This window comes from Echinococcus granulosus, assembly GCF_000524195.1.
Source record: "Echinococcus granulosus chromosome Unknown EG_S00032, whole genome shotgun sequence".
Classification (NCBI taxonomy): domain Eukaryota; kingdom Metazoa; phylum Platyhelminthes; class Cestoda; order Cyclophyllidea; family Taeniidae; genus Echinococcus; species Echinococcus granulosus.
Genome location: NW_020170412.1, coordinates 576,295 through 597,168, shown reverse-complemented (window position 1 = coordinate 597,168; position 20,874 = coordinate 576,295). Strand labels below are relative to the sequence as shown.

At 45.9% G+C, this 20,874-nt stretch overlaps 2 protein-coding genes across 2 annotated transcripts; one reads left to right on the top strand and one right to left on the bottom strand. All coding sequences in view use genetic code 11, as the record gives it.

Moving 5' to 3' along the window:
* Nucleotides 1-2,199: 2,199 nt before the first annotated feature.
* EGR_04867 (Coiled-coil domain-containing protein MTMR15) lies at nt 2,200-4,490 on the top strand (the record flags this gene model as incomplete). Its single annotated transcript, XM_024494116.1, has 8 exons — nt 2,200-2,273; nt 2,346-2,862; nt 3,031-3,205; nt 3,334-3,560; nt 3,645-3,821; nt 3,873-4,001; nt 4,272-4,377; nt 4,456-4,490. 8 exons carry the CDS (start codon nt 2,200-2,202, stop codon nt 4,488-4,490), a joined length of 1,440 nt encoding a protein of 479 aa, XP_024351505.1.
* A 4,945-nt stretch (nt 4,491-9,435) lies between these two features.
* Nucleotides 9,436-20,723, bottom strand: EGR_04866 (Small subunit processome component; the record flags this gene model as incomplete). The annotated part of the gene is made up of 22 exons (XM_024494115.1): nt 9,436-10,179; nt 10,250-10,384; nt 10,471-10,554; nt 10,629-11,353; nt 11,434-11,635; nt 11,817-13,300; nt 13,375-14,724; nt 14,832-15,156; nt 15,218-15,512; nt 15,596-15,897; nt 16,049-16,257; nt 16,334-16,887; nt 17,135-17,347; nt 17,430-17,546; nt 17,620-17,705; nt 17,858-17,987; nt 18,364-18,607; nt 18,681-19,029; nt 19,098-19,319; nt 19,495-19,627; nt 19,679-19,912; nt 19,954-20,723. 22 exons carry the CDS (start codon nt 20,721-20,723, stop codon nt 9,436-9,438), a joined length of 8,907 nt encoding a protein of 2,968 aa, XP_024351504.1.
* Between the last annotated feature and the right edge of the window lie 151 nt (nt 20,724-20,874).

Genomic DNA, 20,874 nt, shown 5'->3' with positions numbered 1-20,874 from the left:
GAATACATATATCCTGCCCGGGTATTGTGTCTTCTTTCGTCTCCAGGGAGTCTCGGGACGCTACACATAAGTTATTGCTACAATGGCTTCAAGAATATCAAGTTTGGGTCCTAAACAAAAGTCTCAAGGCTAAGCACTAATTTTACTGGAAAAACAAAGTGAAAATTTCTAAACCTGTATTAGTTTAAGGATACGCCAATGGTAATGCTTGCGCAAATGGATGCAGCGGCCAGTACACCCGAAACTGGTGCCAAAGCAGACGCTCCCCCACTTTTCCCAAATCCTGTGCCCTGTTCATCACCAATACAGTTTGCCTTCACCTAATCAGCTTATTCGTTTCGTGGGAATGAAGGACCATATCAAAATAATAGGCTTGGAATGTTTTATCAAAATTGGCGAAGTTTTTACGCCCTTATTACAAGAACATTCTCTCCACTGTTTTTAAATTTGGTAAGTGATTTGTCAAACTAAAATTTAATATCTTTCGTATACTAATTAATTTCATCCTGACGGCCTCAGAGCACTGGCGCCACCTTTCAATCTACGCTGTACCGTGAGTCGCGTGGTTATGTTGTGCGGACTAAAGTTGGTGTCCATCTTGTGTTTTTTTCCATGTTTGGTTTATGCAAGTTTGTGGGCTTGCTTCACTAATCCGGTTCATTTCTATTTATTCTGCATTATTGGACTGCTGTGTTGTTGACTATTTCTGCTGGCTTGCAGTTGTTGCGTTGCAATCTTTGGTCACAGCATCGGCTTTGGTTTTATGTTTGGTTGAGATCTTAAATATGATTAGAGGCGTCATAATATTCCTTCTGAGACAAATCTTTCAGGTGTTTTTGTATATTTCGTGCCCTTGCTTATAACCACCTATCTTGGATTTTTAAAACCCTAATTTGCTGTTGCCAATCAACCAATTCATGTCTGCATTATATACGATAAGCTTGTGAAAACTGAGAATCTAACTGACCTAACATCTACAGTTTTGGGTCCAGTTGTTATACTTCGACTTTACGAAATCTCATATAACTACGGCATCTTTACTGCACTTAGCGACTTACGGTGGCATTAGGATTGAACTACCGCTTAAATTTATCGGCAGCGCTGTTTATTTGACATGCTTCAGGGCCGGGATGAATTCAGAAGCGGATGAAAGTCCAGTCTTATCGGACGATAATGCGGAGTTCCTGCCTGATGGAACTTCTAGGCTGAGTTTTCGTCAACTTTTTCTGTTTGCCATTGATCACGTTTCCAACGAACCATGTTTTGCTAACTTGTTTAGTAACGATGATACCGATTTAATCGACAAATTGATTCATTTATCTGGTAAGACCTCAACAAAAGTTATGGGATTTAGAAAATTCGCAGATACTATACCTCAATCTATTTCGAAGATCACGGAAATTGTTCCGGTCAAAAACATTTCGTCTTCCGCATGAAATCAACGGCGAGAACATTGAGTCCCTTTGCACGGAACTCACGGAAAATGGATTCATATCGTTTGGTTATTAGTATTGGTTTCTTATTTTGGTTAGACGTCGACTGTTTTTCTGACACAGAACTGCTGTATATGCTTGGGAAAAATGATCTTGTAAACCTAGCTGCGTTGTTCAAGCTTCCCGTGAAGAACTCTGGGAGGAGGGCAATTATTAACGCCCTTCTCAGATCATCTCGTCATCCTTCTCTGCTGAATTTTTTTACATCGCCACGATCGGTCAATAAAAGTCGACTACGTGCTTTGTATGCCTCCATATGATTAACCGTTTTACAATGTTTAAATTGATATTTTGGTAACTAACCTAATCAAACGCATTTTTTGCCCTTCAACAGAACAGAGCGTTCCCTTGGACCCTGTTTTTCTGTTGTAAAAGCCTATGCGGATGTTCTCTCACAAACGCTTCTCTGTTTCTCGTTGACATGGATGAAACCTTTCGCCTTTACCCGCACCATTTCTTTAAAAGCAGTTCTTTGCAACCATATGTAATTTTTAGTATCGCTTAATCTGAAAATGGTGGTTCAGATACGAAATCAGGCGGATGCGTTCTGGAGCTGTCTCATTTCCCGCTTATGCAATCTGTAGGAAGTCTATCATATTGAGGAATAGGGAAGAGCTATCCAAGTAAGCTCGAAAACATCCGTATCTAGTATCCCTGTAGGTTTTTCGAGTTATGGAATTTTCGGCAACAATTGGACTGGCTGACGATGAGGTCGAAACTCGCACAGGCCTATGAACACTTTCAGAAGGATCTTGATCTCCTTAGAACTGTCATTGAAAAGTTTGTTGTGATTATGTTTTCTAGACTATTGTATGTATCACATGTTTAATGAGGTCTAGTCCTTTTTTGTAGTCCAACCTTCCATCGCGGCGATCTTCCTCGCTTTCTGCAAAGATTTGCCCTACCCGGTCTTGCGGTTCGCCTTGTTCGAATTGGTGTGGAGATTTGCGAGCGCCTTCGTAAATACCATGAGGCTGTGGAACTGATTCTCATTGTATTATCCTCGGATTTATTGACGAGTACCAGCTGCAGAACAGTGTACTTTTTCGTCAAACGTCTTCTGCTTGATCAAGGTACCCACTATAGCGACCCTGTTGCCTGTTTAAAGAAAGTTGAGAGCCTCCTTCCCATACTACGAGGCTTACATCCGGGGCATCGACTGGAAATTCAAAGACAAATCGGACGTCTGATAGGAGAAAAGTCGGACAATGAGTTGTCGCACTTTTGGCGGGGGAAGAATGAAAGTTCACGAAGCTCGAAACGGGACGGGGATTCAAGTCTCAAGGAGGAGATCATGGCCGATATTCCGTTGGATAATATGAAGGAACTAAAAAATGAATTATTGTCAAGGTTAAAATGTGCGTCTGTGGTGAGCGCATTGTTTGGATGTGACCTATACCTATACTACTGTTATGAGCTACTGGTGCCTAATTAAGTAGTACATCAAACGTAAAGTTTACTCGGATACGACATCAAATGGTAAATTATTATTTTATCATCGAATTTTAAAACTCAAAATATGTTTGGGTTCTCCAAGGTGAACCTTTCGGCCCCTACATCCGCTTCCTCCATGGACATTGGCGCAAATCGTCCATTCTACCTCTGGATGGAGCTCGATAAGGATGCCACCGGGGATGGATTAACCACTTCCATTCTCCAAGTTGAAACTTGGGCACTAAAACACTACCTGCGCAACGAGAAATTCGAAAAAGGTGGAGTTTTATTATCGATGATCCTTCTAACCCTTGACTGAGTTCCTTCAAATGGTACAACTGGCAGTAATACAGGTGTTTGGGTCATGTTAGCCGCCAAAGTGACTGTGAAAATTTTGGCTTTTAAGGACTTCACGCCGAATCCCGAATATACACAACCCTCTTTGTTTTGCTGTTTTACGATCTACTTTATGGCGTCGATCGCCCGGACGCCTTCTACTGTATGTGCCAGCCAGCACCATTGGATCTTTTTGCCGGTGACTTCTATATGTCACACAGAGACCTCGTTGAAGGTCGTCTAGAAATGATTAGCGCTGCGAAACGGTCCTCACAAACACCGGAAACGGAGTCGGTGGTAAGGGTGTAACTATACTAGCATTATTTGGGTGACTTTTTGACCAGATGGCCCGCGCTGATGTATCTCACCTTCCCTTCCAAGGTTACGGATCCAGTCTCGCAGTTGTTGATCGTCACGTGGACGGAGCACAAGGACGAGCAGTGCATCGGTATCGGTTGGAATCTTTTTCCTGACGGCGAAAGTGATATTGTGGCAAGTGAAAAGTCAGTCGTGCTAAAGATGCTTCATTGGGTTAACATTGCTTCTCATGATAAGCAGGTAAATGATGCTGATCCGATCTCACTGTTTTATTTTTCTTTCTCAACGTAGGAGTTATTCTGGTGTTTGGGACCGCAGTTGGTAGCGTCTATCTGCCGTCTACTGATTAGTGATTACGCGAATTGGAGTTCTGGACTGCCTGATCTGACGCTTTGGAGCCCCTCCTCTGGAAAGGCCAAGGTCCGCTTATTCAAACACACTTCTTTCCTCTATTTAAGCACGCAGTCGCAAACTAGTGATAGTTGTATGCCTCACTGAAGGTTTAAGTGGGAACTGGTCGGATAAGGGTGTAACCATCTGCGTAGATCTTACGCAATTATTCTCATAACAGCACCCTCCTCGTTCAGTAATGTTGGATTTCAACGTAGTCAACTGATGAGGATTCTCCCCCTCCCCCCACCTATGGCTCTCTTTGCCACCCTTTCATCATGACGATGCCTTAATTTTCAGCTTGTCGAGGTAAAAGGTCCTGGAGATCAGCTCTCATCTCAACAAATGGTTTGGATAGACAAGCTCCTTTCTTTTGGGGCAGATGTGGAAATATGCTCGGTGGCCGGTATGCTCACTTTTTACCACAAATTTGTGGCTATTTCAGTAATACTGGAGACTAGATTTCATGCTTCTTTTATTTTAGCCGTTCCCCGTAATCGTTATCAGCACAATCAGTAATATAGTGTTTTTGCGACTGCTTTGCCTATTACGACTGAAGGAGAGCTGGGAATGGAGTTAAAGACATAAGAAGTCGTAGGTTTCTATTTTATCTTCCTTCATATGGGCTACCCAGCGTACCAGTCAAGGAGAGTCGTTACCGTCATCATCGTTCCCACCATCGTCATCATAGTCGTAGTTGTTCATACTCCTCTCCACAATAAGTTTTGTTCTCAGCTCCTGCTTTTTGGTCTTGCTCTGTACATAAAGCTGTAGAGAATACGAAGTTGTCATGAGGTAAAGGAGGTTGGAGTTTGAAAAACAAATCGGCATTATGCCACACTGTGAGATGAAAGCCACAGGTCGCACCTCATTGGACCCATCAGATCGGGTCGTTTCATTAAAGTGGTCAAGAATTCAGGTGTATCACTTACCTTGGTAAGCCTTTGCTTTTCGGCCACCAATGCATTAATTGATGTTGATAGCTGGTGGAAAAATGGGAATGATAAAGAGTTGCGGTGAAGCTGCTTCCTAAGATTCCCTTTTTGTTTGGCGCTTATCGCACTACTGATGGGTTCATCTCTCATGGCTAACACGTCTGCAGATCGCTATCGTCGTCTAAAATCAACTGCGCTGCAACTTCGGGAAATATGCTTCTTCCTCCTCTCGTCGTGCATAGAACAAAGCCTATGAGTTGTGGAGGTGGTCAAGACTTTGGTCAGATCTACCTCAAGTACACAAATAGTCACTCCAGTCACAAGGTCAAGTCAGGTAGATGCGCACGACTAAGTCGATCCAAACCCAGGTGCAATCGATGACACTCTGCAGCAGTCTTCACCAGTCAGCATCTAGGCTTGTGACCGCACGTCTCACCCATGTGTTGACAACCCCCGCGCTGGTCCTTAAGGTCATCTCTCCTGAGATCTTACGCATTGATTATCTTGTTGGTGGCCTCTGTATTATCCATATAGCTCGGACAGATAAACTCCGGTCTATAACTGCCAATTCAGTCCGGAGGGCTAGTAGCATATGCAGCGTAAAAACTGTTTTATACTGCCAATGAGGGAGACTTAAGTAGGTCTGTCTGATGCTGCACTGCCGGGGTGTTCAATTTTGCAGCCATGAGAAAGCATGTCACCGCGGTGGTAGAGTGGCAGATACGATCCATTACCTCTACTAACGGTTGGCACAGGTGCTGTGAGCTAGTCCGGTCCGAACACTGTCGACAGCGTATTGTACCGAAGCTTATTGTGAAGGAGAGCGCAAATTCCGAATTCACAGGAGACTTAAAGTGCTGAACGATGGAGTGAGGCTTAGTTGCGGTAGGGCATCCCAATGAATAATAAAAACGTTTCGGGGACGGCAAGTTCGTATATCGGTGTGCCAGTGGCGTTCTCGACTATGATTGTTCATTGCCAGCCTTCACCCAGGCTGCAGGAGGCCTGTTTAATCCTAGACATTTTAAAGTACGTACTGAGACTGAAAGAAAGTATACGACAAACCTGGCAATGCACGTGAACATTTACGATTGCCATGTATCAGGCGGAAGAGGTATTACGACATGAACAGTTAGAATAATGTCTGTCGAGAAGGGAAACTAGGGCGGTTATACGGTCCGATCCCACCACCTGGAACACATCTCAAGACTCGAAATACGTGAAGTAATCTTACCAACAAAGTATGTCTGTCATAGGCAACCCCGTATTTTACTAATCATTGGACACCTTGAAAGTAGCGTCTGTGCAAAGGTACTCCTCCGGTCGGACACAAGGACGGAATCTGTGTAATAATAAGAAACGAAGACCACCGGAAATGGTATATGCACAGACAACCTCTCAAGGAGCACCAGAAACAGTGCTTAAAAAGACAAGGGGCTACGTAGTATTTATTTGAGGACAAATTTTAGTCGAGAAGTGGTAGGTGAACACGAACATCGTAACAGAACGGATGTTGCGAACAAAACCCCTAGGAAGAAGTGCGCTCTGACAGACCATAACTCTGGTCATTGAATCCCGTTTCTATCGGTCAATCCCTTCCATGGGAATGAAGGTTGGGATGGAAGAGAAGAACAAATAGCCAAACACAAAATAAGTTAAAATGAGGAAGGACTGAAGGTGATCTATATAATAGTGCTCATTTAATAGGTCTACCACACACCTAAATGCTCAGCAAGAGTGTTGTCAGTAGCATCAATACAGCGAGGTAAGGGAATAGCGCAGTTTTGTAAGTCACTAAAATGTTTCGTAACCCGTCATGTAGTTAGAATCTTTTATTACTAAACAGTCAGTCAAGAACTGCTGTAGTAATTGTTACTAAAAAAAGACCCATTAAAGTGGCTCTAAGTCCTTGTTTTAATTCATCTAGTCCGATTGTCCCCCACCTTGACTTCATAGGCGGCAATCTTGTGTGCTGTGGGTGTATTCGTGCCGTATGATCTAATTTATAAAAGAATTAAAATTGTGCTGCAAAACTGCCATAAAAACTTTTTAAACAGTCAGAATATCTTTAAAAAGCAAAAAAATCCTAGAAATCTATTAACAAATGTCAATTTTTGTTTCAGTAGATTTGGAGCTCCCAGATTTGACGCGTTTCAACTTATTTTTATATTGTAGCAAACATGGATATTGTAGTCAAGATGTTAGGATTCAGCAACCATGGTGAGGTGCTCAGTGTCTTTTTCTGTTCACGAAAATCCCAAATAAGCCTTTACATTTAGTTTATTGTTAAGCATTGCAAAACAAATGCATTATTTAATAAGTTATGTTTATTTTTTGTGATAGTTTTCCCTTCAGAAATATTTAAATGTCTTTGGTGAACATGCTTTTATCACAACTCTACGACGGTAGCGATAAGCTTCCACGGAAACAGGAGGCTAATTCTTCTGCATTTAGGGATAACCTACCATCTTCCACATTCTTATAGAAACTACAAAACTCCTTGGATATGAACAACCGTACCCCGCTGAGGACTACCTTAATCAAAGTGACACGTCAGTATTACATAATTCCCAAAACTTGGATTATTGCACACAAGCTGGAGCATAGGAATTCTCCCGTGATTTCATTTTAATTGCTTCTTTACATTCTTCCGCATGCATTGCAGACAAATGCAACTTTCAATTATTTAAAAGTTTAAAGAATAAACCATGCTTGATTCTAATTGGAAGGTGCCAAGAAAGCAGTATCTCGTCCATCTGTTTATTCAAATTCGGTAAAGAAATTGACTTCCTAGCCGAAAAGTTCCTTTCTATTGATTACCTCCAACAACCAACCTTTAAACCTTTTCGGTTCTACCGTGCACCTGGAACTATTGTGATAAGTAGGAGTGTTATACTTATCATTTTAAAGTGGTAAGTTGATTCCACCGATTTGAGATAACTACTCGCCATGATGCAGGCAATTCATCCTCGCTTTGTTAATGGTTCTTGGAATTAAAATCTAACGCCATTTAGAACCTACCAATTCCTCTTGTTTGCCACAAATTCCAAGTCAGCAAACGATAAGGAGGCCGCTTTCCAATTGCTCCTTATACTACATCGATCAGCTCAACACGTCCTATCCCAAGATGCAGCTTGTCCTTTGCCCGGTGACTGCCGTTACGGAGTAAAAAGTTGACCTACCAGTAAAATGCAACAATACATTCTACTTCAGTGTCATAGTCATCAACATTGGGTTCCGTGAAGACTATTACCGTAAAGACATTCCAGTTCATTCCACCTCAGAAATGGGAGATTACCAAACAGTCGGCGCTTGTGGCATAATTTACATGGATATACTTTATCTTCCTACATTAAAAATGAACAAAACGTTACAGTTCCAGTAAGAATCAATCCTTCCGACAATGGATCACTACGAGACTCCTCACTATTATCGACATACACACGATACGCCATTTAGCTGTAAAGCAAAGTATTCTTTGAGAACTTCACCAAGATTTGCTACTGCAGCACTGCCGAATGGCATGGCCTCCGGACCATGTCAGTATTCCCTCAAATCCTTCTGTACGTTGACAACACACATTTTGCCCGAGTATTGTGTCTTCTTTGGCTTCGGAGATGCCTCGAAGCATTGCAGACACATCCCAACTAATTGCCGTCCTATCTGCAATGGAACAACTAGTCTGTTGCAACATCCCCGTCAACACCCTCCAAAAAATGAATAGCATATCGTAGCGCACCCCGAGTCTTCTCTGAAGCAGGAAGGTGCCATAGAAGTATAGTGGAAGATATACTAGTGATGTAAGGGAGAGCAGCGAGGCTACCGGGATAACCTGGAGGCCGTGTTGGCGAGCGGAAGTACAAGGGTGGAGCCTTCATTGCCTGCTTAACCAAAATGCTAGGTAAAGCAATCAAAGTAGTACAATGAGACGAAAATTGGCAGTATTATCTCGCAGCATTTGTTCAGATGTGGATTAGTACATTTCCTCAACTTCAAGGGGATTTCCAATAATATTTAGTTGTTAAATTTATTCCAAATCAGACTGATAATCTAAATTAATTTCGACTAGAATATATCTGTAGCGGTTAAATAGGACGGAGAAACCGAAATTTAATCCGTACTACCGAACCAGAAAGCACTCTAGCATGAGGTGAAACTAGGTTTTCAATGTCATAGCCTTGTCGCAGGGAATAAGAGCGCTTGGAACGCCGATACAAACCAGTAGGTTGCGCCGCTTTGCGCGCTCTACTTTGGTAACCGCAATCTACGTACCAACCTTCTTTCATTGCCTGGAGAGAAAACCCCCAAGCAAACGGCATAATTTGACGAGGTCGATGAACGATAGCTTAGATTCGGACAATATAACTCTGTCCGTCGAAAGCATTCATTAGAAATGGCAGGTGTCCTATCTTTTCGCACAAATTTATGCAATAAATACATGCAATCGACATTCATAATATGAGGGAAGAGAATTTATTTACTCAGATTCCATGAAATAAACATTGGATGTGGATAGATGGAAAAGTAACCTACAATCTCATCTTCTTTGCTCGTTTTTTAGGTGGCGGTGTATCCACCTCCATCGATTGCTTCGTCTTTCCATTCAAGTTATTATGAGGAACATCTATCGCCACGCCGACGGCGGAGCGTACGGCCTTGCGAGTAGCACAAGCTTCTCGTTTCCGCACCAAACTGGAGGTGGACCAGGAATACAGCGTTGACATACCTCCCGCCACCTTGCTACCTCCAGCATCACGCAATAACTCCTTGGCCAGTCGCGTATCTGTAGATTCGATTAGTCCAATGAGGTGGTCCGCCGCGGACATCTCCACCACCGAGACATTGGCCAGTCGTTGCGCCGCCTCCTGGGCAGTTAGTTCGCCCGAGAGCAGGGCGCGTCGCATCCTCGCCTGCGCTCTGCGACGTCGTGACCGCGCCCGAGCCGAGTCCACACGTCCAAGACGACCGGCCATTCTGCGCGAAATAGCGGCGCCCTCGGACGACTCGACGTCTCCGGGTAGGGCAATGCTAGAAGTGGCTAGGAAGGCCAATCTATTACGCTGTTTCGATTCGCGAGCGAGGAGACGCAGTGCACTGCGGAGGTAGGTGACTCCAACGCCCGATTTGCCCGCACATGTACTTTCCGCATCCTCAACTTCCTCCTCTTCTTCCCGTCGACTTTTCTGCTTTGCGATGAGATTCGCGATTTCTGTGGCGGTGGGTCTTGGTAGTTTGAGCAGCAACCCAACAGTCAATTTGAGCGCCATTATCCTCTATAAGAAGCAAGTATGTGTTTATTGCATGATTACGAAGGCTTTTTAAGTTGTACTTGGGGTAAACTACCTGACTGAATGCGGATCTTCGGTTGTTCAGTTCATCAAGTGAAAGACGATTTGCTGTCTTGAATATCTTAAGGACTTGTTTCGTCTCACCGAGAGCATTCAAGAACTGACCGAGGTATATTAGGTTGGACAAAAGCTGAGAACGTAAACAGAGAAGTAGGATGGGTCAATAAATGTTCATATGGATTAAAAAATGGTCAAATAGAAGCAGAAAACACCCACCATGTTTGAATACTCCTCCGACATTTGACCTGTGGATGAATCCACTTCCAGCTGGCGTAGGGAGTCGTTCAAAATTCTGATTAACTACGATGGCAAAGACACTGATCGTAATAAACAAACACTTCATTTACAAATGAAAGCTTAATCATATGACTTACCCTCAAAGAAACGTCTTTAGAATTTGTAAAGAAAGATGACACAAAGTGTAGGGGTGTTGTCACCTCACCCCGACCATTACAGACGTTATCCAACTCGACTCGAAGGAGCCGATTGACTAGTCGAGAGACCCACTCACGCACAGACGGGGAGGGAGCTAGAAGAAGCGAATGCGAGGCCACATCCCCCTCCTCGTCAGTCCTGGAGGTCTGAAGCAATGTAGCAAACTTTGTTTCACGCTGACTTCGTTTCTTCCGCTTAACCTTCAACAGGGCATTCCAGATCGGCACACATAAAGATGACGAGACGACAGACGCATCGACATCGGAAAGTAGACGATCCGCCAGTCGAAGCCCTTGCTCTAGGCCACAGCAGACCAACGCAAATTGCACGTCAGGAGCTGATTTAGAGGGCATGATAGTGCGCTCTGGAGTTTCATCCATAGTGCTGGCATTGATACAAGACTCGACGATTTTCACAGCTTCGGCAGAAATTTTTTCAGGTTTACTCGGCTCCGCGTCGACATCAGTGTCTTCTGCTTCTCCCTCTTCGTCTTCTTTTTGATCAGATGCGGCTCCGTTTGAAGTGACTTCCATATCTGAATCTTGTTCCTCATCTTCGTCCTCATAAGTATGATTCGGTACAGACGGTACCTCGACGTCATTATCCACGTCTGTGGCGGTGAGCCATCCATCTTCATCCTCCTCATTTTCCTCTTTATCCGCAGCTAGGAAATGCGAACACAGCACAAATTAGAACGCAATCCAACTTGAGCGTGGCAGAATCGAAGCAAGGTGAAAAACTCACGTTGAGTTGGAATTAAATCGTTGTCCTCATTATGTTCTGACGCCGAAGTCACATCTTTGAAAAGATGGGTATGGGTGGCGCGAAGACTAATCAGCTGTTTCCGCGACTCGGCGAAAATGTCCTTTCCGAGGATAGTGATGAGCGTCTTTCTATGAGTTGCAACTGAGAGACACTCCTGGGCGTCTAGAACTACTGCGACCATCTAGAAAGGAGAAGCATCATACCCTCGGACGCAAGGTTTGATTTAATTACAAGAAAAATAGCGAAAAAATAGTATGTGGATGATTAGGAGTCCAAAAACCCAAGTTTCCCCTACTTGACAAAACCTAGAATCAAAAGGCGGAGTTACATAAGTGGTGATCCCGACACTAGTTAACCCCCACCTGCAATCCGAGAAGCCTTGCAGAAGCTCTCGATTCCACTGGAGCACGCAGGAAAGCAAGAAAGTACTCCTGAAAGTGACTCAGTGCCTTCTCCTCTGGAATCCGAGTGAATAGGAGACGCACCAACCCGTAGAGTGACAAGCGTATACTGACTGAGGTCTCCCTTTCGATCGCGGCACCCACAGCCAATAGCAGAGTCTCATCCAATCCGCCCTGCACTAGACTAGCCTGTGGTAATTCGGCCACAATGGTGCAAAGAAGTGCTGCCACCGAAGCACGACCCAACTCTCGTGAGTGTTCCAGCTGACGCAACAGAAAATTGATAAATCCTACCACAAAGCGTCTCTGATGGGGGTAGTTGAGGAGGAAAGCGAGGAGGCACCGACGACAATCTCGACGCATAGTCTCGTTCGACGACGTGATGGCCAATCGCTGCAAACGCAGCATCAGATTTGAGAGCCGCTGGCCACCACCTGCTCCAGCAAAGGAGAAGTCATTATCAGTGACTTTACTAACGACCAGACCGTCGGTCAAAATTTTATTGGTAGTTTTGGTGAGGGTAGGGTCCTCTTCAGGGTGGAAAGAGACAAATCTACTGTTGTCATCTTCATCTGAATTCGCCAGTGGGTCGCGTAGTCGACGGGTAAGGAAGGCGGCGAGGAGGGACAGAACTGGAGAGGTGGCGGCATCTCGAACCACTTCAGTTTCAATGGTACTGAAGAGGGTAGCCAGTTGGGCGTTAGAGAGGGTGTACTTCGTTTGATGCTGAATCAGTGCTGCCAGAGTCGCGTAGAGTCCGTGAGCAAAGGACTGCGCAGCGCTATCCTTCTCCGTAATCCGCGAATTCAGCAGACCCGCGTGTTTGTCAACCAAATTGAAAAGAGATCGAGACACTTCGGGTAGGGCAGTCTCAAAACGCTCCAGTTGAAGGTGGAGGAAGATTTTCACGCAACGCACTGCGCCCGCGAGAACAGCGAGACTCTTAGAGGTGGCAAGAGTGGCCAACACAGCTGGAATCGAATCTGATAGGATGGCAGCGTCTTCAGGACGGGTTGTAGGTAAGAGAATGCCTTGTCTAACCAGACCGATTATGGTATGCAAGCCGCACGCAGATAACATGTTCACGTGCGCCTGATCCGTCTGAGTGGCATGTGGGTTCTGTGACGCGAGTTTGGGTTCAGCAGGGATTGCAAGGTAGTCCGGTCGTTTCTCTAGTGGTCGAGTACTCGATTTACTCCAGCCGGGGCGATAGAGAGCTGCAACACCGCGCTTAACCATCGGCTGAGATCGATCCTCCGATTCGATTTCGATTGGAGCAATGAGAGTGAGGGCTATTTGAAACAATGTCGATACACCTGTAGGCATTTTCGGATGGAGAATGCCATATCGAGTAGGAATTCGATTGAAAACTGCTTGAAGGCGAGCCATAGACCGCTTACGGAAACGCAGTTGACCTGTCAATTTATCATCCGACTTGATGGCATCTAAAATACATCAGATAAGAAATGGTGTCTATGCTTTCCCAAGTACTGGACATTTTTATCGAAACACAGCTTACCTGATTGCTCACCACCTCGTTGGAGGCTCTCATTCGAAATAATTTTCCCAGAGGCAATCAGAGCAGCAGCGGTCCGTAGGTCCTTAAATACACGTTCCAGCATGGTGGGTGAACAGAACCGCAAAAGTGCAGGCAGCCCGTCGGGAGCTTTGGGACCGCCACGAGCCTCAGGTAGATCAACGGACGAAGCAATAGAGGACGTTCGAGAGTTAGCATCCGTCGTGGAGCCCTTGTGGAATGCCTCACGCCGTGAGTCTATCTCCTCACCAAGTTGACCCGCAACCTCGTCGAGATAGAGGCGCAGAAGGGTGTGACACACGTTGTCCAGATTGGCTGCCACCCCCACCTCACCTCTATCTATTGCAGCTGTGAAATCAAAGAAAATTCGATGCAGTGCTGCTAGCCGAATAGTCATTGCCATATAACCTCGGGAAAGCTCTCTGGCGATGGTCGAGAAGATTGAATCCAACGCCGGACCAGAGCCGACCATGATGGCGACTTTAGAAAGAGCTTGGACAGCCTCCAGACGGGCATGAGAGGGGAGTTTCTTGGCCGGACGAAGGAGATCAACTACTCGAAGGATAAGAGTGGGCAATCGGGACTCCAGTTGCCCTCTGGGGAGACGCCGCAAGAGAGTGACCAGAGCAACTACAGCATTTGTGCGTAGATAAGTAAAAGATTTGGACTGTGCTTCAGTTTTATGTGCGGGCGGAATGATGTAGTTTTGAAGACGTCCGACCACTGTAAGCATAAAGTCCACAGCCTCTTCGCAAGGTTGGTAGCCGTCAAGAATGGCCAATGTATACTTCAACACAATTGTAGACTCCTGATCAAGGTTGGATAGTGCAGAGGAAAGAAGCTCACGGTATGGTATCCAGACCAGGCGAGAGGCGAGTGCTCGGACAGCATTCAGACAGGCGGAAACGAGTTGTCTCGACTCCTGGCCGAGGCTACCAGCTCCAGAGAGCTCAGCCATCATTTCCTGACGCAGAAAGAAGAGAAGAATGGGCAAAAAGACGCCACGAAGGTGAGAGAGTGGAATAACGAAGGAGCCTTCGGTGCTATTGTCAGCAGTGCAGCTAGCAATGGCCTTCTTTGAGGCGATGGTGAGAGGGTTGCTTAGAAAGAGGGCGAGACGACGAATGGCGAAGAGCTGACGGGCAGAAGTACCGCTTTGGATATTAACGAAAAAGCAGACAGGCTGTTGATCGGATGTGGAAGAGTCCGCCAAGAGGGCAAGGGGTGCGAAAAAGGCGTGCGACGAGCCGAATGACTTGACAAGTCCAGTGAGAAGACGGAGAAAGTGAATACGTCGTGGACCCATAGCCTGCTTCAAGTTACGGATAAGTCCTATGAAAAAAAAGTACAAGTAGATAGTTAGCTAACCCGTAAAATTGGATAGATGGATAGGAGGGGATGGGTGAACCCAAGGATAAATGGAAGGTCGCACTTCTCACCCGGCCAAAGAGCCTGGATAATTAGCCTTTTGGTGAGTTGTGCATAAGCCTTCTTCACAGCATCGTTTACAGAACGAATGCCTTCCGATAGAACTCCGGCAAGTCGAAGGATATAATCGAGAGAGAGATCTCGAAGTTGGATTTCTGACGTTTGGAGAGTATAGAGAGCACTGTGAACACCTGCCAGATGGATGAAGTAATGAAGACGATGCTGTGAGGCGAATTTCTCCAGTGGGAGATCACACAGTCCCAGCAGAGCGTTCAAAGCCGATTCGCGCTGAACAGAATCCACCATTTCCAGATGACTCGTGCTCCAAGAGTTCAGCTATGAAAGGGAGGAATTAGAGTGTGTTTCGTAGATGAGAGAGGAGGATGAGAGATCATACCATGCAGAGGAGTTTGTAAAGGACGTTTTTTTCGAATGCAGAACCCGGGGATATAGAGCTCGGGTCCACATGTTGGCTGCGAATGCAGCGAAGTGCGTTGAAGAGGCTTATAGGCAGTTGGCTAGCCATACCCTGCTTCACAATGTAAACGTCTGCAAGACATGCCAGAAGCTGTGTTGGTAACGACGAGGCAGACAACGATTGAGCTATTCGCGCGGCAGCTACACCCGCAGCACTACAGAGTAGAGCTCGTGAGATTCGAGAATCCACGGTGGAGAATAATTCCAACACCTTCCTGAAGGGGGAAAAAAGAAACACCTCAACAAGTCGTTTTAGCCTTCTCCACTGACGCAAAAAACTCAGAGTGGCCAGACGCACCCAAGATGTAAGTCGACGTGAGCAGTGACCTCCATGAAGCGACAGAGTACTCGTAGCACCTCTGCCTCCGTGATCTCCTTGGCAATGGCAGCTGCCTCGGAGTCGGGACGAGGGCGAGGCAGGGAGATGGTGGGATCGATCCCACTGGAAGACTTGCTCTTGCGCTCCCGGTGAGCAGCACCGGAAAAGAGGCTGTTCCCACCGCCAAAGTGGGAGGGAGGACGAGAGAGAGCTTTTATTAGGAATGGCACAAGGCCAGTGAGAAGACGACTCGCTTGCTTGGGTGGTAACACTGCTGCTGCCTGCAGAAAACAGAGTTGAACAGGTCTTGATCTACGGATACATTTCACTAGACTAGGATTTGACTTATTTTTGAAGGAGTAGTACTCCTTTGATCATGGAAACAAGTGAACAGGGGAACCACAATAAAATGAGAGGAGAGAGTGAGCCTACCTCTTCGGAATCACTCTCTGCAACAGGTGGAACAGTTAGGTAACCTAATAATTTAAATTCACGTTGAAGCCACTCCGAAGCCGTCGAAGTGAGTGCTTTTCGAGCCTGTGACGATGAGAGCGAGCGCAACGTCAAGAATCGATTGTAGAGATACTCAATCAGCCCCGCATGGAAGGGTCTCAGAAGCCGACGCCCCACCTCTTGAATGTCTACAACACAACGACATGAAGTATATTAGCAAGCTCAAGTAATCATCTAGTATCAAGGAAATGGGCCACTGTGTACCTTGAGAGAATATGAGATTGGTCACCACCTCGACAATCACTCTGGCGACCGGTGTGGAGAGGTTTTTGTGCTGTAACAGTTGCACTATAGCATTGATAAGGTCAGGAGTGAATAGAGCGCCGACAAAGTCCTCGCTGCCTGATTGGCTCCAGACCAGCGCTAACTTAAGCGCTAGATGACCGGGCGATGCTACAGCAGAGGAGGTAAGAGGATGCGTGGCCAGTACCTCTGTCTGCACGCATGCAACTCGTTCAGCCGTCCAGAAGGTGCCCAGATCGATTCCGGGAGCGGAGGAGAGGTGAAGGAGAAGATTTATGCCTGTTTTGCAAACCACTTTTACTTGCTTTGGGTGTGGTTGATGCTGCTCTCGACCTAGCTCTTTCTTTTCCTTGTTGGAGGCCGTGGAAATCATTAGGATGGCGATTTTAAAAAGGCTCGGGAGATGAAGCGAGGCGTTGGTGACTTTTGCTTCCGCCTGATCCTCTGAAGGTGGTTTGATGCCGCCCAAACGATGGCCCATGTAGGAAAGGAGTTGGTTAACCACGTTGCAGATCCTAATGGATGCGTAAATCGTATATTTGACGATACAGTTCTTTCAATTGCAACCGAGTATAGCACCTCCCTATTCATCTATGGTAGTGGTCTGTCAAACCTTTTTACGCTACCATCGTTATAGTCGAAAAAAGGGTGACCATATGGAGCGACAAACTTCTCGAGATCAGGCTTACTTCACATATCCTGTCAGTGTGTCACTATTCCCGATAGGTATATCTCAACGTTTTCAGAGAAAGATTAACTCACGCCTGGAGACGACTCCAATTCGGTTCCGAACGTGCGTTTATTTCAGCGAAGGACAAATCGCTCGGAGGGTCGTAGATAGCCAGAGCGGAGAAGAATGAATCAATGATAAGAGAGAGGAGGAGGGCCAACTCCTCCTCCGAACATCCCGCAAGGTTAGTGAAGACGGCAGAAGCGAGGTTCTCCTTGGAGAGGTGCAAACGACCGTAAAGAATTCTGAGTCACAAAAAACCAAGATTGTCAATGAAATAGACACTTGATGTAACAGTTGCGTTTTTTTCTGGGAGCGATGGATTACCGGATTAGAACGCGAGCGACAGCGGAACGGTGCTCCGAAACTACGGAGGTGTCGATTTTGAAGACGCGAACAGCGTCACGAAAGGTGTGCAGATTCAGGATCTTCTCAAATTGCTCTCTGAAAGAGGCAGATATGGGATTGCAGGAGGTGGATAAAGTGGAAAGAAAATAAAGGTACCAAGTTAACCCACTTGTAAGGTCGCAGTCCCGAGGGTGCAAGTGACATCCAACAAGTGAATGCCGCTTGCTGAACAGAAGGTCGTTTGTTGGTAAGTAACTACAAAGAGGTGGAAAGTAGAACTTAGCAGAAATAAAGGAGAAAAACTGCTATTCTGATCAGAAAGTAACACGGAGGGTTCAATCAAACAAGTTCACAAACGCAAGGCGATCCACATGAAAAATAAGGGTAATGGAAAAGGGCAGCCTTACCCGCAGTAGAACAGCTCCCAATTCCTCATGTTTGTAGACGGATTGGAGGTTAGGCATGCTGGCGAAGAGGCTGAGAGCGCAAGTGAGAACGCGCTCGTTGCTTTGGCTCGGCATTGCGTAAAACTCCCCACTGTTTGGAACAGAGGTTGGGAGAAGTAGATGAACAAAGACTCAACAGTAGGTTACCATTAGTGCTTCAGCATTCACAGACCACCGAAACGGGGTTGGTTCAGACAAGCTCAAGAGGCATGACCATCTAGTTTTACCAAACTTCTTAAAATCTTACATTTACAAAAACGAACATTCATGATATGGTGCCGAATTTGAACTGCCTTAAACCTACAAAGTGCTGTACAGCAGGGGATAGCAAAGGCTCCGGAGTACCCTTAACACGAGTACAAACTCCCAACAGCAAAATTTATGCCTTAGAATCGTCTTGGGTACAAATACGTCACCGTAGATGTAAAATAGTCAGGGAAATGAATAAAAATTGCGGCAACACTCACCTGACAAAAGAAAGAAAGAGCGGTATCAGTGTGCGTGCATATCTACCCACCCCCCTCGGTGTAATGCAGCGCCAGAGATTCAATCGGTAGCTCTTCCAATCCTCCGCCCTGCGTGGTGCAAATGCCACGGGCGCCAAGTCGTTAATGTGATCAGATGCTGTGATCACGTCGTTGTCAGGCACGACAGTAAGAAGGCTTGTGTAAGCCTGCCTCACAGACAGGCCATCGAAGATGAATTGCGGGACTGAAAAAAAAGGGGGGAAAGTGAGCATAGCACTGCAAACACATCCAAGATAGGAGGTTTCTTCTGGTTCTACCTGAGGTGCACGGCGTGGTAGACTGTTTCCCACTAACCGGACGCTTGAGTAGGTCTACCATAACCCGCCAAAAGAGGTCACGACACTGTATCCTCCACTGCTCGTGCACCTCTGAAGACTTTGGCTCCTCCGTTTCAGGCTCTGCCGTCTCACGGATCAGTGGTGAGCGGGAGCGAGCACGCGATTTATTACTGCTACGCTTCTGACGTTGAACATCGGGTTGAACAGCGGAGTCGGCAGCTTCAAAGTAGAAGATAGGATTGGCGTAACTGGCCACCGCTGCGGTTAACCCGTCCCATGCGGAGGTTAAGTTGACGTGCAACAGACCCAGTAGATGATACAACGAAATCTGTAAAAACAGCCGGATGTTTCAGACGTAGTGTGGAACCGAGGCATTGAGAAGAGATGGGGGCTTACTTCGGCGGCCAAAGGTGAACCAAAAATGGTGCTGCGACCGCAATGCATATGAAGGATGAGGAGGAGAAATTCGCGAAGAGCAGCGGGTGTCTGTTTCGTGGTTTCGGCACTCAAACAACGCTCCACTGCCGATAGGACATTTGACATGTCTTTACCTGTGTTGTCTTTTGGTGAGACCACCATCAGCAGAGAGCGAATGACTCGAAGAGTGTGCAGACGCAACTAGATGCAAAACAGACCGTATTTTAAAAATGTTTAATAGGTATAAAGTAGACTGACTATATGTTTATTTGCTCCATGCACATTTATCATTTTCTACCGTTATCGAAGCTACACAAAATACACTGTCCAACCCAAGACAGTACAAAAACAAACCCCACACATAAACTCAGCCTACCTGATGACTAAAGGAAAGCAGTAAAGGAAGCAACTCTTCAATTGACACGCTACTTAACTCCAACCTTTGGCTTGCCAAATCAAGAATGCGAAGAAGGATTACGCATAAGTCCGCATTTCTCTCTTTCACGGCACTAAAAATTGGGAGAAAAGACAAAGATCAGAGCGCTTAAAAAGTGGCTAACGTTTTAGACATGGTAACTTGCAGAGCTGTTTTTAAAAGATATCCCTCATCCACAAAGACAATAGGCTTAGTGGACATCGTGGCACTGAAAGAAAACCAAGCCTCGTAGGATGCCAACAGATAAGCCGCCCAATCCATGAATTCCAACACCTCTGGCTGCATTTGCTTCAGACGATCAAAAGAAGATTTGATTTCTTCCGAGAGCTGAGCAAGAGTATCATCGGCGGAAACGGGGCTACAGTAATGGAGCCAGATAAATATCCAAAATGAACAAACCTCAAGTGCGGTAAACAAAGGGCGGCGCAGAGTTTTCGTTCAATCGCAGCACATGAATCGTTGATTGGTTGAATTATCCAACGCACAACCTTCTGCAGAACCTCTGAGCTGTGGAAGCCAGAAGCCAGTGAGAGGCAGATTGTGCTACTCGGTGGCCGGCTAATCGATAGGCTGGAAGTGAGTGATGGCGGTGGCTGGCGAACGAGAATGAGGTGAGCAAGGAATTCAAGCGTGCAATTATCGATCAGCGTATCAGTGTTGCGTTGGAGAAGTACATCAGCGAGGATTTGAAGAAAGTCCTTTTCAAAAAACTCGTGCCGAATAATCGGAAGCATGAGAGATATCTGCTGTGATTCGGTGAATTTCGAAGCGATAAGGACCTTCCGCATTAGACGAGAGGAGTTAAAATGGCTGGAGACAAGCCCGACAAATTTGACAATAAGCTCCGCCAAAGGGACTAGCGGATGTTTAGCAAGAGCCGCCAATAGATGTCCCTCTAGCGCTATTTCATAGCGGTGGAGAAAACGCTTGCTTTGCATTAGGTTTATGAGTTCACAGCAGCACGATATGAGGGTCTGAACATGGGAAGGGCAAACCTTGTCAAATTGGGAAAATGCGAGTTGGCATATTGTATAAAGGGCTTCGGGTTGTATTTTACTGGCAGCAAGAATCTGGAGAGACGATATTAAACTGCTTCTGAAGAACTCAGCAACCTCTAATGAGGAAGGTGTCCAGCTGAATTTTTCGATCTGAGGATTGGTTTTGGACATTTTAGCTTCTGGTCGAGGAGCTGCAATAGATTCTTTTACTTCCGTTCCTGTAATGACTGCAAAGAGGGAAGGAAAAATCTGAAAAAATAACATCGAAGAGCATAACCAACCAACCTCTTCTGAAGAAGAGTGAAAGTATCCGTCCGGAGAA